Genomic DNA, 19226 nt, shown 5'->3' with positions numbered 1-19226 from the left:
ACTTGATCATCATGACTATAGCGGTGGTCATAGTGATTGTAATTTCATTTATTTTTTTGGTCCTCTACTTCCTGAATTTTTGGCAAACGATTCCCGGGACACCGTAACACCGGGGCACATGAAACTTGGTAGGCATGTAGCCCCAGAAGACTTTTACGAAAAAAATTGGTTTGGTCCCCGGGGGCCACTCCACCCCCTCGCTGCCCCAATTGCGGACAATTGCACTCACTGATGTACTTATACTGCACTCTACCCCCCCCCCCATGGTGGTTACAGTTGTGCTCATACACTTATGAACCCCATGCTAAAAGAGGAATAAAAAAAATCATATTTTGGAGATTGATCGTAATGCCATAATTAAAGAATGAGGAAAAAGGACACCAAACATGTGGCATTTTAAGGCATGACCCCTTGATCTACATTTAAGGTGTTAAGGGGTTCCCTTGTTGTGAGGGGGTAATTCATAATTTAAGCGTATCTTCATTTTAAGGTGTTAATTCAGGGATTCCTTGATTAATAGGGGAAATTTTTTTAAAAAAGGGGTACATTCAGTAGGTTTTTCTCCTTTATCAACCTTATAGGCCTATGCACATTTCTACATTTTTTTTTTTTACAACAAAATTCTACACACAAAACCCAGAATTGCTCACAAAGTAGGCCTACAAAATGCCCCAAATCTCCAGCAAAATTACACATTCAAAATATCAAACATATATCTAAAGCAAACATTCGGCCAACATTATAAAGACTTTTGGGTAACACTTTATTTGAAGGGGTCTACATAAGGGTGTCATGTAACCATCATAAGAATGACATAACACCTTGCACATTAGTGATCGTTCGGTTTTTGGAATGTCAAGTTGACTGAGTGTCATTATTACAACTTGACTGTCTTGTCATGACAAATTGACATTAGCAAAGAAAATGTAACCCGTTTACAATATTGTCATGACAACTTAACAACTTGCATGCCTACAAGAGTCAACTTTCCCAGCCCCTCAAAACACACCTTAAAATGATTGAAGGTACTGGTTAGGAATTCATCATGGTGTGTTGGGTAGACTTGCTCGTGCAGGATTTGAAAAAGCTGCAGAAATTATGGCAATGAAATGGTACTTAAGACTAGTATGTGAAATAGTTCAACAAATGTTCCACATGCACAGATAGGTTGGCCGGCATGGCAACATGTCCATATGTAGCCCTATGAGAAATTGCCTGCTAAACACATGACACCACAGCCAAAAAAGTTTGTTGCTCCCATTTTACTGAAACAAGTTCATTTAGATTCAAGGCAATACAAAGTAAAGGTAAAACAATTTAAAATAGTTTCAATATAATCCAAAGAAATGATTTATTTGTACAGTATTAAAAATATTTACACCTTTTTAAAAAAAAGCAGCAGCAATGCCTGCCCAATCAGGTAGCTGGCCGGTTGAAATGGACAGTATAAAGTGCAGTTGGAGGTGATAAAAACTCTGTCTGGGTTCTCAGTTGGCCAACAGAGAAGCTGCCAGGTCCTTGATGACTGAAGACTTCAGCTGCTCCAGTTGACTGACGCTCATAAGCTTGTGGCTGGCGTACTTGTTCTTTACAGCCTGGACAAGAAAAGAAGTCAAGTCAATGGAGGAAACTACTGGCGCGGAACTATGTGGGGAAAACAGCCTGACACCATCACCAAATTTGTTTCCAGTCAGCCAACAGCCTTGTCGCCATCAAATAGGACATGGGACAGTATAATACTACACCATAAGGTCTGGTTTTCCTGTACATGATAGCCTTTAGCTTGGTTCTACACTAAAAACACCTTCAGTCTTTAAATTGGATACAGTGGCTTTATTATACGAGACTAATGCATCTAGTAAACGATTTCTACAACTTAAATTCAAAACTTAAGACCATTATGACTGAAAGACTTCAGTCATAATGTGCAAACATTAAGCAAAAAAAAAGGAGTCAACATCGCAGAATTACCAAAATAAAAAATATTGAGACTAATATCCTATGTAGGGACAAAATGTGCATACATTTGTTACATAGCTACATCCATCTGTACTGCCGAGAGAACTTCTGTACAATACCCAACAGGTACATTCTAAATCTGTAGAAGTAGCATTCAGTAAACATCCAGGACGGCGCCCACCAGACACATACCTGGCGCGCTGCGACAAGAAAAAAAAGTTTTTAACAAAGCAAAGCCCATCAGAAACGTCTGCTGCCACACAGGGATAGAAAACAGTTCTAAATTCCTGCACGTCAAGTCCACTGAACGCTGTGTCCGGTGGGCGCCATTCAAAAACCATGAATCACCAGTCATGTTTTTGAATGGTCGTGCATCATTCCCTCAGTTTGCCTTGAGATGGGAGAAATACATATTTCAATGAAGCCCATGAATAGGACTTCCTGCTTTCAATGATGTAAAATGATGATTTTTACATCATTGAAAGCAGGAAGTCCAACATTGAAATCCATATTTCTCCCATCTCAAGGCAAACTGCGGGAATGATGCACGACCATTCAAAAACATGACTGGTTTTCTAAAGATACAAAATGCAATGCTAATCGGTGAGGCGTCCCTTTAAGACTACTAACCTAAACGTGTAACATTTTAATTGTATGACTGAGGCCTATAACTCCTATTCAGCTTCAGAAGAATCCGCTGAAACCCTGTGGTGGCGCCCCTGAAGGATGAGTACTAGGGCCGATAGGACTGTATGGAGGTGCTTACCACATGTTTGGTGAGGCCCTCGTTCACCTTCACCACGTTCTTGGCCATATGCTGCATGATGGGCTTGAGGTGGGCCTCGTCATAGGTACTGTAGTGCTGCTGCGTGGGAGTCTGGAGGGGGTGGAGGTGTGTGTAAACAAAGTCAAATGTAAATATATTACACACGTAAATAAACTTAAAGGGACACTTCACCGATTAGCATTAAGCTTTGCATCTTTAGAAAACCAGTCATGTTTTTGAATGGTCATCCATCATTCCCTCAGTTTGACTGGTTTTCTAAAGATACAAAGCTTAATGCTAATCGGTGAAGTGTCCCTTTAAGGACAGACAAATAAGCCCACAGGCACAGCAAAGGCAAATGAAGCCGAACTTGCAAAAAGCAACGGAGCAAATGTTACTTAACAAGGTTGTCAAGTTATTGTTTGGGCACATCTCCACTAATATGGATATAAAGTAAGCCATTACAGAAAGTTCAGCACACTCTTGAGCGAGCATGCCAATCTAGTAATTCCATCAGACACAGGGAAGGGTAATAAAGACCAGGGGGGGGGGGGGGGGTCACACTTGCCCATTTCTGTCCTTCGATCACGAGCTGGGAGAGGCAGGAGGCGGCAGCTGCCAGTTCTGACGGACGGTAGTGCACCATCTCGAAGTCAGTCAGGGTCAGCTCCAACAGGTACTTGGCCAGCGTGTGCTTCCCGGCGTCCGCCTGAGGGAGGGGCCGAGAGAAGGACAAGAGGACACCGGATTAGACCCGCAGTAAGGATCTCTCAACAGCTAGAGTACAAGTACAACAGGGGCTGCCAACAAAGAAACTTGAAGGCACCCAATTGAAAAAGTTTGTTATGGCTTGGTCATATTAACCTTCTAAAAACTGACGCGTTTCGGCTATGCCTTCTTCTGGGAGTTAAGGGGGCTGGACAGCAAAGGAGTTCACCAATTAAGGCCGGGACCATGCCTACTACGTCTCAACACGAGACTGACAAGTTGATATCCCCCCCTTGCATATCCAAAAAGCTCCACATTACATTATGTTCAACAACAAGTAGAGTATGCCCACCGCAGCCAGTAGGTAGCGTAGCACCTTGGCAATGTAGGTGTGTGTGTCCCAACTTACATTCCCAGCCTTAGATGCCCTCCTGAGGAAGTGGAGCGGTAGTGGACGTCCCAGCTCAAAGTTGAGAGCCCGGAGGATGATCGTCTCCATTGCGCGGATCTGTGCACGGCTGAAGGCGTTGTCCGTGATGTAGGCAAAGTCCCCCACCTCCGGGGCAAACATCTCCTCGTACTTGGACGCCAGCAGCATGGAAGTCACGCCCACCAGCTGCAGCTTCCGACGGGAAACTGGCTGTACCTGCAGGACACAGGAAGTCACACACACACACACACACACTTTACCAACCAGGACATCCCTTCTATAAATCTGAGTGGAAATAGATGTAGCCATTGCTCTGCAGTGGTAAAAGGGGGGTGGGGGGGGGGGCTTACCTGCAGAAAGCGATCGAGGATGGCAACAGTCATGTACAAGGTCTCCGGGAGCAGCTGGAACCTTGAGTGCACCTGAATAAGCCAGTCGATCAGCAGGGCGCGCATGCGTTCATTAATCTCATAGCCGGTCATGTACTTCGCCCGAATGGTCTGTTGCAACTGGGAAGTTAAGACAAAATGATTGCAGGGATTTACTCTTGACGTTTGTGAGTAAACACACAAACCAGTATGTTTAGATAGACAGTTCCATCCATATGTTTCACCAGTTGTAATCTATACCTCGAGACTCCGCAAATAAGCATAGATGTCCTTCACGTATTCTGAGCAAAGCTGTGGCTGGTCTCCATCGCCTTCATCAATGTCCTCAATAAGAGCTTCGGAGAACGCTTGACACAGCTCATCCTCTTTCATCGAGACATCTTGATAGACAGGAACAGTCTCTACGGGAACAGTCTCTACGGGAACTGGAAGCTTTGGAAGCACTGGAGCCCGTTCGGGCTGTCGAGTAACTGGCTGAACCGATGCTAGAGGTTTCGGGGCCACTTTCTGTAAGGAAGAGAATATCATATGGTCGCATGGACAAACACAAACTGGAGCATCGGAGCCCATATTGCGCAGCTGGGAGTCATGTTGTTAAGTTACCTTGCCAGGCGCAGGTCCGGTCCTGACCGCGATGGGAACGTTGGAGAGCTCTCCCAACACAGCCCTGTGCGCCAGGCCAACCCCTGCCATGCCTTTTGTTCTAGTGGTGATGTTCCTTACATTGTTTCGCTGTGCAGGGAGACATCAAATAAGTTAAACAAATGCTCCACCACCACCATATGGTTTTCAACATGCTTGAGATATGGCAATGTTTATTGGGCTACCGCCGTTCATTCCGACATACCAGCACTCCGACATTGATGTCCAATTGTCGTAGTGGAGGCATGTCTCTTTATGGGAGAAAGTCCCACCACTCCGACATTTTTTTTTTTTCATGGTCGCAGTGGCGGTATTGAACTATTTTTTCAAACAACGTGCCATTCCGACATGAGGTCATTAATAGGCTATAATGTCATAACTATATCCAATTGTGTAAAATAATAAAGATTCACATTTAAAATGTCATTGTGAAGACTTCTTGATGTGTCTGTTGCGTGCACGACTCGAAGAAGTTCTAGACATGGCAAGTTTTCTTCTCTGTCTCATTATTCCCGGACTAAGTGGAGCTAAATTACTGTAAGTTATTATTTTGCTGTCACTTCGTCTGTTTTATGGCCTAGAAGGTTGTATTTGGTGATAGCTCTAGCTCTTCTCTTTTATCTGACATGCAAGCTGTATCTTTTTAACCACGGTTTCACGAGTAAATCAAACGAAATAGCGGTAGCCGAATCTATATGATTCTTATTTGTTTGTCACTTCGTCTGTTTCTATAACACAAAAGGATCGATGTGTTTGGTATCAATGGAAAGCTCTGTTTCTCCTCTTTCATTTGATATGCGTGTTATGTCTGTGCAATGCCTGGTCCCGGAGTAATTCAAGCGAGAGCAGTGGCTGCATGGGTGAACGCAGAGCAATAGACTGTAAATATGATACTTTCATTTAAATGATTTTATTTTTTATTTGCATACTTGATCGTACAGACACGGGTCTAGTCTCGTTGGAAAGCCCCGGTTCTGAGCTCTTTCATGCAATATAGGTCTCGTCTTGCTGTGACTAATCGCGGAGCAATGTAGGCTAACAGAGAAGAATGGGTGTGTTTTTTGACGCACTTTGCGTCCGTCGGGCTCATAGGGTCCGTTAAATTGACGTGGAAAAAAATAGGATTTGTAAACTGTCGGAATGGGGGTACTAAAATGTGTCGGATTGGCAGCATGTCGGAATAACACCATGTCTGAATAGCGGCATGTCGGACGAAAGGGATGTCGGACTGGCAGGATGTCGGACTGCCGACATGTAACCATGTTATTGCTACTAGATTTTGCTAGAGCACTTCCAGAGTCTTACATAATCCACTAAAGCCTAGAGTTACTGAAAAGTAACTCAAATCAACGTTAACTTCGAATGCAAAGACAGCACTGAACGTTACTAGCTACCGGATGGTGATATTCAACAACGTTAAGGTCAGGATCCAACTAAGATTAGCTGCTAACATTTGTATTTGTGGGGCGATATTCTGGATGGCATGTTCAACTATGTGAGAAACTAAGCTGTTAACATTAATGAGGGCCAATTGTACAAAACGTCCACGATGGTTCAACAGATGTGATGTTTAACCTTGAGGAACCTACACCAGCAATCATGGAGTGAACTATGCTATGCTAACCCAAACACCATGCTAGCAACAAACAACAGTTCACAAGGTTCATTAGCAGAGAGCGTGATATGTCCCAGGAATAAGAAGATGACTCAACAAAGTAATTGCAAAGAAAATACTTACAGCAGGGCGCACTTCCATCTTGATTACGTAGTGTGGTCTTTAAACAAACGCAAAGGAAACAGGACAGACAACAGACCTCCTCGACGACGCTGTAAAGTGTAAACTAGAGAATGCCCCCTACGCTATTCAAATACCGCTCCCCTAGCTCTCATTGGTGATTGCCTCACGGAAGAGGTTTGTTGATTGGTTGCCAGAGCACGTCTAGCGTGCGTTCGTTGCTACAAACATACAATCATGTGCTAAACTCTCTTTTACTGTCTATGGCTAAACTAAATGAATACGCAATTGCTCTTCATACTCATATATCTATGTTCATACTAACCATCTAAATTAATATATATATATATATATATATATAAGAAACATGTTTATAATATTGATCGGCTACAAGGGATAAGTTTGCATTCCAAAGAAGAAGTAAGAACTCGTGTTTTTTAAGAGCAGAGCTGAGCAGATAGACAAGCATTTTCTAGGGATAGGCCTAACACAATTATAATAAACAAGACAATAAAAAAATCAGATAGAATAAGAGAATAAGATAAATCAACTCCCCATTTCTAAGTGTTACAGCACCTAGGTACAAACAAGAAACAGACAACATCTAAACAATGGTTAGGTTCGTAATGGGATTTTATTTTGTCCAAATTTGCATATAGCCTAAATAACAATAGATTTAACAGCAAACCATTTAAAAAGTTGATATGACTACATTAAGGAGAATAGCAATAATAAACAACAAAGCTAATTCAACCAATAGCCTGACAAAAACAAACAAATTGGCTACTTTACAAACCATAATAAGAAACACTTAAGTGCCTGTTGAACATGCTTTTAGACCCCTCTTGAGAGACCCCAAACTATATGGACGGAGAGCACCAGCTCTACAACTCATACCACCAACATCACCACTGAGGAAAAACGTCTTGAATTTGACCTTTATGCCTGGCCGACACAACACATGCTCAGTGTAGCTATGTGAAAACAGCAAACAAATAGACCACCAGTACACAACCTGAGATGTAGGCTAACTGCCTCAACTGACCCAGGTAAAGGAACAGCATAAAGTGTGGAAAGATGATTGCATAGACAGGGGATGGGGACAGTTGGCTCAAGTCTGCATAAGCAGTGCTAAAGTGAAATGTATTTGTATCCATCTGGAGACAGTAGGCTAAAGAATAATATGATCTGATCTGAAAACACAAACCCAGGAATCAGTGCAGAACTAGAGAATGATGAGACTTCTAGAAGGCTATGTAGGCTACTGTAGTTGTGGCACGTTATGAGAAATGACGACTGCTATTGCAAAGTCTGATTGTCGTATGGAAAAAATATATATAGGCCACGGAACAGCTTCTAGAGCAGTGTGTAACTGTGGATGGAGCAGCCTGTTACCGAAGGAGCTGCTCACACTGCACACAGATAGGCCTTGTAGCCTACAGTGCACACAGGTTGGGTTGTCCATGCGGGGTTTGTCAGCCTCCTCTCACTACCACCTCAGAAGTGTCCATAGAGCATATATGACAGATTCAGCCCTGTTTTATCTCTTTATACTCTATAGAGTATGCTATACTATAATATAGTATACTACAGACACAACTGAATGAAAGATGAGGCTACCACAGAATAGAATGATTTCACAAGTATGCCAGAGGACCTCAGTCCTCTTGATAAGTAGTGTAAAATCTGGCCTGGTAATGGTGCAGGACATTATTATCTGACCAGTCTAACTTGCTGTAAGAGATGTTGTGATATACAAGGAAGACAGAACTGCCTCAATTAGTCCACAGTCACCTGGATGCACACTGACAGGACAATGCATTTAGACATTTCACTGACACCATGTCATCGTCATTCGAACTCATTCTTATCCCCACCAGTAATACAGATGACAATTGATGATAGATAGATAGATAGATAGATAAATAGATAGATAGATAGATAGATAGATAGATAGATAGATAGATAGATAGATAGATAGACCAAAACTGGCAGAGATTGTAGTTCTGTTAGTATTTAGAGCATTGGCCTCGATAATGAATAACAAAATCTTTGTGCGATATGGGGTTTAGCCACTAGTGGGCGTTACATGACAGATTATGGTTACTAAAGCACACCTAATCCATTGAGAGGTTTCTAGAGCACCCTGTACAAATTGACACTCCTTTAAGTTACCTGCCTTCTTGTTTAACTGGTGTATTCGAATATTTATCCATTCTGTCAGATATACATTCAACATTTTATCTGAGATGTCTTTCATTAATATTGTGTTTAAATAATTGCGTTCAAATGGAACTCGTGAGCTCGTAATTACATGGTAACTCGTGTAGTGTTACACAACTCGTGCAGTCGGAACTCTTTGGAAATGTACGCTTCCATGTTGTGGATTTGTAAAAATCACAAGACGATACTCATATAGTGAGGACGGCAAACCTGTACTCATAAGAACGCACAAAAAGTCCGAGAAGTCTTCCTCTTGTGTTTACCTTCTCTGGAGATTCCTCGGGCAATCAGGGCAAAGGCAGACAGAGAGAGGGACTGACTGACTCCAGATCAGCCGTGCGCTAACATCTAGTGTAGACAACTAGCTGAATAAACAACAGTGGAACGAACGCCCCGAACAGGCAGGAATGGGGACTTCACGGGCCCTGATGGCAAACAGAAAGGAATGTGCGCTTTATCTCAAATGTAGAAAGAACACTACGTTCGACGGCCTGTAATAAACAAGGCGACACGTATTTTTCGGTTCGTCGGATCCTTCAAGATATATTCTGTTTCCTATTTTTGTATATGTGTGTTTCTGTGACGGTGTTGTCAGTCTTCTCAAGCGACTGCTGACGTCCGTTCGCAATCCCACTTTTGTCCCATTTTCGATTTATTACGGGCCGTATGCTCAGTAAAAGAACCTTCGAGGAAATCCTTCATTTCATCCGAAGGAAACTCTAAGTAAGTATTCTTGGTTTGGTTTATCCGCATCTGATTTTCTTTATTTTCATGAGCCTAACAACGTGCCATTGTTCGATGTGAAAAGCGGGCTAGTGGCTAGCCGAGTCTTTGGTCAGCTGGCTGGCAAGATAGCAAGCAGAGTCGATGTCTGGAAACGGACAGTCCTTGCAGGATTAACGCTACCAAATATTTATACACCTATATAACGAGTTAAAATGTATCTAATATTGATTTGTGTATTTACATCTTTTTTGTAATGGTCGTGTCGATGTACTGGTGATAGTATCCGCTGTTTTAGAATATAAAACAATTTGTGAATCCAACGCTTTATCTCCAATATTTTAACGAGCCCGAAAGCCCTTCAAGCAGCTTGCTAACGTTGGTTAACTTTGGTATGATGGTAAAGTCAGGTATAATTAGAGATACACGACAGCATTTGGACAAAAGAGGGCTTGTCATGGTAGTTGTAGAAACAGAATACATTGGAATTACCACTTATAAACGGTTAGAATTGACGTTATTCGACCGACTAGGTAGTTCAAGTGCAGTCATCCAAGACCGTATAGCTAGCAAGCTAACGATACCTGACGTTAGTCTGTTCAGGGTTTACTGTTAGCAGCATTAGCTTGCTAGCTAACACACCAGGCCAGCCTGTAGTCAGTGATTGCAGGAAACTAGTTAACTGTCATCTAATGAATTGACGTAAATAATCGTTATTTGTATTACGATTTTGCTGAACAAAAACACCAGATTGTTCGTCATCATAATATGCTGAACGGTTGGATTCAGCATTAGCCATATTTACTGTTTTGTCTACGTTTAGAATTTGACTACCATGTCTCGGATGTCAACAAAAGCGAGCCAGCTAGCTGGGTCTTCTTTTCTCATTGGCAAACACGCTAGGTAGCTGTCCTGATTAAACTAATGTCCGCTTTGATAGTGGGACGTTGCATAGTCACCTAAACTCAGTTTTGGTCATTTGTAGTGTGGATTGGAAATTGACAGGTTCAGCCAAATCTTTCCTGTTGTTAGCTCAGAATAAAAAAGACTGCTATGTTGTTTGACGTCTTAAAAAGACTGCGTTGGAATTTCCCGTGGTGAACTAGCTGCCAACGCAATAGCTAGCATGCTAACAGAAGCTGATGCAGGCTGGTCGTAATGGAGTCGGTTAGGTAGCTATATAGATAATAACATTTAGTATCTTTCAGGATGTCTGGGTGTTGCCTGCATAACGGCGTAAATGACAGGGCTGTTGGTAATATTGACAGCAAAGCCTCCTTGATGTGAGGAAGTGAGACTCGGGAACGCAACACTGCGTGAAGTATCCTTTTGACATGAAGCTAGTCTGTCTGAAAATTTGACAGTTGCCAATCACCTTGTTGCACGGTCCCTTAGACAGCGCGCTTGTTTCTTTCTTTGTCTTGGGGTACAAAATAGATGAAAACACGATCATATGTTGTTACTTGTGTGTAACCTTGTGTTTGGCCTTTTGCGCCAGCAAGAATGGGGCAAAGAAATATCAATTGGACATCTGGAGTATGTCAGCCCGTCTACCGAGCACTGGATATTTTCATGCGTTGATAAACATCCCGGGTTCCTGTAGTCCAGGCTCTCAGTATACAGTGAGTGTGACCTTTTTGTTGACCATTTGCATGTCACACAAGTCCCATCTTTGCTCAGGATATACTGGGCCACTGGACAGAGAGTATAGCATTACCACACACACTTCCCCAAATAGGCCTAAACATGAATCTACTTACATTCACTGCTCCAATCGCCACCACAAAAATGCTGGCGGTGTTTGGATGAATAAAATGATCATCGTTTGGAGCGGTGCATGTGGTCGTGTTGTTGACTGTGAATGTGTGCCACAACCAGCAGTAGCGACCCTTGTGACTAGCTGTGTGCCTATGCAACCTCTCATGCTGCCATTGAACCCCTGTGGCTGCCTGGTTCTGGCTACAGGCAGCCGGGCGCACAGGGAGGACTCCCAAGGGAAGAAATTAAAAACAAGCTCTTTGCCTTAAAAGCCATCACCTTCTGAAATCTGTAACCAGCACAGGACCTGGAGGAATAGCTGCCATGACATCCCTCTCTACACACACACACACACACACACACACACAACCCCATGCCCCAGCTCTGTGGCACTGGGACACAGTGGAGGCTCATGGGAAGGCTCCCAGAGGACTCTGGGACAGCGCCGAGCTCCTTGGGCGGCGGTGCCAACGTTGGTCCTGAGAGGTTACCTCGAAACCCCACCCTCCCCCACACCTGTGGCATCCTGGCCTTCCTCTTGTCTGCTCTGGGTGTGATGGGAAATGCGGGGGGGGGGGCGTGTGTACTTGCGTGAGCACGTGCGTGTTCATGTGTGTACAGAGAAATGTAGGCTAAGCCCAGTGTGTTAAGTTGGCCTATATTTGCATAAACACAAGCCATTTATGGTCTAATATTAAAATGTGAATTTGTACACATTTACGGTGCTTCACAGTCTGTGTATATTTTCTTCAGTGTTTCTGGTGGTTTGTACACAGGATGGTGTACACGTCTCCAACCACACATGACACAACAAAGCTTTTTTTTTTTTTTTTTTTTTTTGAGGCCAAAAGATGTTAACATGACAGGAAATTCATTTGCAAGACCGATATCATTTCCTGTCACGTTAGAAGAAGTGTGCCAAGTCTCTCAGGCTCCAGCAGTTTACAGGAATCGAAGCGCAACTCTCTCATCTGGAAAGCTCCGGAGAGAGAAATCACTGTAGCTTCGCCATGCAAGGGCCTCCTCCTTTTGGTGCATTGTTTGGCCTGGTGATCTTCCTGATAGCATAAGCATTTTAGGAGTGAAATCTTACACCATCAGGCTGGTGTGTAGATTAATAAACTGGGCTGCTGCTGCCTTTAGCAGCTGCTTTAGCTGTGTTGAATAGCACCTGTGCAGGGTAGAGGAGGCGGTTTCCATGGTGTTTTGGTAAAGCAGCGGTCGCTACGTCTACTTTTGCCTAGTATGTCCAGGGGCGTAGTGGTGTATGGACTGGCATCTTCCCATCCTTTGAAGCTTGATGCTGTTAGTAGTGTGTGTGCGTGCGTGCGTGCGTGCGTGTGCGTGTGTGTGTGTGTGTGCACCGTTCTTCCTGATTTGCTGTGCACCAGTTGTTGTGTTGTTCTTCAGTCATTCATTGAGTCATTTTACCTCACCTGGCTTGGCTTTGGCTTGGTTTGTTTTGTTTATATGATTGAATCTGAGGTTCAGATAAGAGGTGTATTGATAAGGGTACTGCGATCCTCAATTCGATGTGGTTTTGGAGTGAAAGAGAGGCATTGTGTTCAGAACACAAGAGCATGTGGTGGCACTGCCAGCAGCAGCAGCAGGCTCTGTTCCACTGGTGCAACCAGTCCAGTCGCATAGCTAGTTTATTACGGACCTCCATGCTCCTGTGTAAGGGGTATGCACAACCTATGCTCACCCTGTTAAGTGTGTACCCCGTTAAGTGTGTATGTGTGTGTGCGTGTGTGCGTGTGTGCGTGTGTGCGTGTACGGCGTGTGCGTGCGTGTGTGCGTGTGTGTGTGTGTACACCCGACCATGCACCAACAGAACTCGTGTGTGTGTGTGCGTACACCCAACCGTGCACCAACAGAACTCATGTGTGGGCTGAAATGTGTTTTTATGTGGAATCCCGGGGAAGCGTCTACGAGAGGTCAGAGCTAAGTGCTGGTTGGGTCAAGGCCCTGGGATGGTGTAGTCACTTCTCTGAGGGGTTGAGCACAGCACACCCACAGAGAGCACAGGAGCGAGACATGGGGTGCCTCTCATTCGTGTTGTATAGATCCTCCCTTCCTTCCTCGGTCCTCGGTCCTCGTTCTCACTGATCTAGATAAAGAATGACGGGGCGGCAACAATGGGATAGGCTATATCCAGTGCTTGTTATAGATCAGTAGGAACGAGTCTGGAGGACCGAGGATCGAGGAGGGATGTTGAGAGAGGCCCATGATGACCAGAAACCGCCTCCTCCCTTATGACCCTGCTAACAGAATGAAGCTTCTTTTTTTTTATGATGGAGAATGAAACTGGGGTTTGATTAGATTAGAATGGATTAGATGTACATCAGTTTTAATGCTGAACTCATTGAACGGCATATGAATGGATGGATGTGTAATCGCTAGGCTACATTCCCAATACATATCAGCATAGGACCCACACCTACCCAATACACACACGCACACACACACACACACGCACACACAGAAGACCACACGGCCTCGGTTATGAGTGCTTGCTGGATGCTAATGTGCTTGCTGGATGCATTAGCCTGAATGTGAAGTCGCACTTTTCTGTGTGAATCTAGTGCCGTCTCCTCGAGTGTGTCGTCAGCACATCACAGGCAGCAGCGTAGAGTGAGCAAGTGAACACCACAGTGTTTGCTATAGCAACAAAATCAACTATTTGACTGTGGTCACTGGGCTGTTTTATGCTCCTTCCTCCACTCTGTGTGTGTGTGTGTGTGTGTGTGTGTGTGTGTGTGTGTGTGTGTGTGTGTGTGTGTGTGTGTGTGTGTGTGTGTGTGTGTGTGTGTGTGTGTGTGTGTGTGTGTGTGTGTGTGTGTGTGTGTGTGTGTGTGTGCGTGCGTGCTGTAGGCAGTGGTTGCTGAGATTGCGCACACTGGGTGGTCTGGGTTTGGACCGGGCCTTTGAATGGAGTCTGGCACTGTGTACACACACACACACACAGGCTTGATACTGCTCTGTGGAGCTCTGCTGTATCTGCAGATTATGACCTTTCTAGACAGAGACACACACTCATCGTCGTATAAACACATGCAGATAATTCATTATTTATAACCGTTCCAATGACCAGTCAGTGCGTACTGTATTTGACTGTGTCTGTGAATGATCGAACCAAACCGACAAAGCCTTTGCAGATAAGGAGATCTGGTCCTCCTGTGGAAGCACACTGGGGGTGCCTCTCATTTGCTCTTTTATACACCCTCCCTTCCTTCCTCGATCCTCGTCCTCCCTGATCTAGATAAAGAATGATGGGGCGGCAACAATGGGATAGTCTATCCAGTGTTAGTTATAGATCAGTGGGAACGAGCCTCGAGGACCGAGCATTGAGGATCGATCGAGGAGAGAGTTTGAGAGCCACCCCGAGTCTTCCCCTCTCCCTCGGCTCGCTGAATAGCGTTTGTCACGATTGCTAGAAATAGTCCAGCGCACAATGCATCGTGGGATTGACTAGACAACAAAGGTAGCCGCTGCCACCGCCGCCACAGGTAGCTTAGCTTAGCGTAGAGTGCAAGGAAAGCTGTGCAGTAGCACCTAGCTGTAACTTCTATGCCTAGTGTAAACCAGTAGCCTGTCCATGTTCAGGTCTTTACCAACGCTGGAATACAGTGCACAGTGCTGTTGCGTGTTGAATTTCCAAATAAGAGGGATTCATTTAAATTGGTGAAGACAAGACTTCATTGAGTGGCATTAAAAAGTGTAACAGTGCCAGACACACTGCGTTTCAAGGCTATTTGAATAGATATGATTAATGCTGAAAAGTCATTTTCTTTATGCTTGTTTACTCTTGGTAATGCTGCAAACGGAAATAAAACTCATGCCTTCAACAATGTTGCCTTTGAAAGTGTATCCCTAAAGGGGATTTGTCTGTCAAATTCTTCCTGCCGGAATCTGTCCTACCACAATGCTGCATTTGTGAAGTTAATTCAGACACACCCTGTTGTGTAATTAGCTGCTATCGGTTTATGCTATGCAACTTCAGTTAGAAGGAGGAAAGGGAGTTTCTACTACAGAACAGATAGGCCTATATAAACAGAGCAACACACTCACACACACACACACACACACACACACACACACACACACACACATATGCTCTCATACACATGTCTGAGAGTGGTAGTATTAGCTCTGTGCCTTGCACGTTGTGCTGGTCTGCAAAAGTAGGCTAATGAAGTGAGTCTATCTGTCCCCACCTGCCACACACACACACACACACACACACAGATGGGCTGCTCTCATAATTGAGCATCTGGGAGGGGCCTGAACTGAAGTTAGCTGCTCTGAGGGAAGGTGATGTGTAGACGGGTGGATGGATGGATGGAAGAAGATGAGTAGGAGTAAAGGAGGAGAGGAGAGGGGGAGGAGAGACGCAGGCCCATAAACAGCAGGCCCGTGTGTGTGTGTGATGATGAGCATGAATTTTGCATGGAGGAGCACTTTAAATGGCTGCTGCCTGCCTGCATTCTGCTGACATAAACCCTAAAGCTGTGTGTTTGTGTGTGTGGGTGAGTGTGTGAGTGAGTGTGTGTGTGTTTTCCTGCTCTGGGGTACCCACCCCAGTTCTGGATCCAGAGGCACCAGCCCCCGATGATCTCATCAGCCCCCCCCCACCCCCCTGGGGCTGGAGGTGGGGCAGGTACCTGTGTGTTCAGGGTCTGGTTGTCCCCCCACCCCAGTCTCTCAGGAGCATACAAGTTTCTACACACGCACGCTCACACACACACACACACTCACCACACACATACAACACGGACACAAGTGTCACATATACAGACAGGTAGCCTACGCACACACTCATTGTTACACTATGGTAAAAATCTAGACATACCGCGTAATATCATAATTCTACAAGTGTAAATGTACAGATAGATGTACATTGAAATGTCACCAGATAAGTGTGCAGTGTGCGGTTGTGCACAAAGTAGAAAGGTTTGCAACTTGTAGAGAATATGATGATGATCGTGGCTTTAGAATTGAAACATTTGTGAAATTTACTTGTAATCCATGAGAAAATAACTATCTTTCAACAAGCAACCAAGGGAGACCAACCATGTAAGAATTGCAGCTTACAAGGAGTGTTAGGAGTAGGAGATGGAGAGAATGAGAAGCAGAAAAGAGGGATTTCTTTTCTTTAGTACATGCAGCAGCACGCACCATTCAATGGTCATGTACCGCTTTGTGGTACATCTAGTCTCCCCACAGAACTCCAGTGTTATTCTGGAGGTCCAACCTTCTCCCTGCTCAGTGTTCCTCCTCTTTCTCCTCCCCGTCTCTCTACCTCCACCTCCCTCTCATGTCTCTCTATTTTGTTTACCTCTCTCTCTCTCTCTCTCTCTCTGTCCTCTCTATCTCTACCTCCTCTCATTCTCTCTCTTTTGCCCTATGTCTCTGTCTCTCTGTTTCTCTCCTTCCTGTCCCTCCTTCTCCCTTTCCCCCCCTCTGCACCCCTGTTCCTCCTCTCTTGTATCTTCTGTTCCTCCTCTCTTGCATCTTTTCTTTCCTCTTTCTCTCTCTTTCCCTTCTTCTTCATCTGACCCTCTAGCCTCATCTCCTCCCAGTCCAGTAAGCATGGGTTGAGTGTACGTGGCTGCTTTTGGGGTGTGTGTGTGTGTGTGTGTGTGTGTGTGTGTGTGTGTGTGTGTGTGTGTGTGTGTGTTCTGTGTCCACACTGAGTCATGCACTGCCAGTAAGTCCAGGAAAGCCCACTGTTCACTGACTCAGGCTCTGATTGCAGCCATTTGTTTGCTCTCTGGATTCAGCGGAATTCCAGACCGTTCCGTGTGTGAGTGCGCGCGTGCTTGTGCGCTAGTGTGTGTGTGTGTGTGTGTGTGTGTGTGTGTGTGTGTGTGTGTGTGTGTGTGTGTGTGTGTGTGTGTGTGTGTGTGTGTGTGTGTGTGTGTGTGTTTGTGGTCTATTCAGGGTTTTGTTTGCTACCAATGCTATCAGTTTCTAGAGAGTCATCCAGGCGGTGTGTTCAGCGGCCCTGTGCTGGTGATTGCGGCGTGCTACTGCGTTTGTGTGGCTGCGGAGGGTGGGGTGGGGTGGGGCATGCACCTCAGATGGTCAGCAATGGCGGCCGCATGCCATGAATGTATCGGCCTGTGCCTGCAGAGGCGTGTTGGCCACAGCATGGTCTCCTCTCCCCACTTCATATTGGTGAACAGCAAACCGCTGTGTGTTGTCTAAGAGTAAACACACATGCCCCATACACATGCAATGAGTTGGGCCAATACTGTGGCCGTTACTAAAAATGTGTTTGTTGTTTTGTGTATGCTTTCATACATTTTGTGAAATAATTAAAGAAAATGTGTGTGTGTGTGTGTTTGTTTGTTCTCCAGCGGCAGCTGAGGGTGGTCGCTCAAGCCTGTGATGGATCGGTGATCTCAGTGGTGGTCTTCCTCATCTTCCTCCTCCTCCTCCTCCTCCTCCTCTTCTCTCTCACTGCCACTGCCTGCTGCGAGTGGAGAACGCGTACCTCGACAGGCGCCTGCGTCGTCTCCCCCCCCCACTGCTCCCCTAGGGGGTCAAAGGTCGTAGGTCAGCAGCAGCAGCAGCAGCGGCGGCGGCGGCCATGAAGAGCGAGGTCCCAGCCGAGGCGGCGGCGCAGCGGAAGCCGGAGCACCTGAAGGTTCCGCTGGCTCCGCCCCCCCCGCTGGCGCCCGAGCCCATGGACACGGGCAAGAGCTTCCCCGCCGACGTGGACGACGTGCTGGGCAAGGGCAAGGCGGGCAGCGAGTTCTCCCCGCTCTGCGCCGTGCCACCGCCCCTGCCGGCCCACGACGACAACGACGGCGGCAACAACGCCGGCAACAACGCCCACCACCGGCCGTCACGGGACGGCGAGCGCGACCGGGGGCTCCCCGGGCGGAAAAAGCGCAAGGGTCAGCAGCAGGCGGGGCCCTCGGACTGCTCGGCCCTCAAGGCGCCCGCGCTCGCGCCCGCTCAGCTGCCCCCTCCGCGGGTGCCCCCCCCTCCCCCCCCAACGCCGCCGTTGACGCCGGCCGCCCTCAACGGAGGAGTGCGGAGCGAGGACGAGCGCCACCACCACCACCACCACCACCACCACCACCCGGAGTCGTCGCTGAGCGACTGCGCGTCCTCGCACTCGTCCAGCCTGCGCCTGGGCGACTCGGACACGCTCAGCACGGACGAGGACGGCGACGGGGAGGGGGGGGGCGGCGCGGTCCAGCAGGGCTCCAGGGCGTCCGGCGTGGGGGGGTCGCAGCAGCAGCAGCAGCAGCACACACACGGCTCGCACGCACACACCCGCTCCCAGCAGCTGTTGCCCCCGACGCAGACGGCGCAGCAGCAGCAGCCGATGGCACGGACTCGGGCCAGCCGGAGGTGGGCCAGACTCGAGCCGGAGGCGGTGCTCCTGAAGCGCCAGTGCCTGAGCGCCCGCAAGCCGCACGCGCACCGGAAGCGTCTGGTCAAGGCGTCGTCCGGCGGCGGCGGCGGAGGGGGAGGGGTCAGTAGCGGCGGCGGCGGGATCGGGGGGGTCGGGGTCGGGGTGCAGCGGACGAGCAAGCAGAAGGAGCGCCTCCTGCTGCAGCGGAAGAAGCAGCGCGAGTCGTTCAAGCGCCGGAAGTACGCGCTGCTGCAGAGCTCCTCGTCGTCCAGCAACGAGCTCACCAGCGACTCCTCGCCCTCGTCCAGCGAGCACCACCACGACGACCACGACGACGACGACGTCTACCTGGACGTCAGCAGCACGCAGAGCAGCGCCGCCAACGCCAGCACGGGTATGGACACACACACACACACACACACACACACACACACACACACACACACACACACACACACACACACACACACACACAGCCAGCACGGGTATGGACACACACACACACTCAAACACACACACAC

At 46.8% G+C, this 19226-nt stretch overlaps 2 protein-coding genes across 5 annotated transcripts in view; one reads left to right on the top strand and one right to left on the bottom strand.

Moving 5' to 3' along the window:
- Positions 1-1247: 1247 nt before the first annotated feature.
- Positions 1248-6765, bottom strand: ccnb2 (cyclin B2). Its single transcript, XM_062523961.1, has 8 exons — positions 6633-6765; positions 4856-4984; positions 4493-4759; positions 4214-4372; positions 3843-4079; positions 3294-3434; positions 2726-2836; positions 1248-1595 (listed from the first exon to the last, which is right to left on the bottom strand). The coding sequence occupies exons 1-8, from the start codon at positions 6648-6650 to the stop codon at positions 1488-1490; spliced, it is 1170 nt and encodes a 389-aa protein (XP_062379945.1). The 5' UTR covers positions 6651-6765; the 3' UTR covers positions 1248-1487.
- A 2478-nt stretch (positions 6766-9243) lies between these two features.
- The window catches only part of rnf111 (ring finger protein 111), a 45572-nt gene continuing 35589 nt past the window's right edge, over positions 9244-19226 (top strand). For all 4 annotated transcript variants that reach the window (XM_062523960.1, XM_062523959.1, XM_062523957.1 and 1 more), the window contains exons 1-2: positions 9244-9575; positions 17696-19099. In XM_062523960.1, the coding sequence (XP_062379944.1) occupies positions 17929-19099 (1171 nt within the window). In that variant the 5' untranslated portion in view covers positions 9244-9575; positions 17696-17928. The remainder of the gene's footprint in view (positions 9576-17695; positions 19100-19226) is intronic.

The sequence above is a fragment of the Sardina pilchardus genome, chromosome 21 (assembly GCF_963854185.1).
Source record: "Sardina pilchardus chromosome 21, fSarPil1.1, whole genome shotgun sequence".
Classification (NCBI taxonomy): Eukaryota; Metazoa; Chordata; class Actinopteri; order Clupeiformes; family Clupeidae; genus Sardina; species Sardina pilchardus.
Note: the sequence above shows the minus strand (reverse complement) of the source record. Positions and strands in the feature narration are given on the sequence as shown.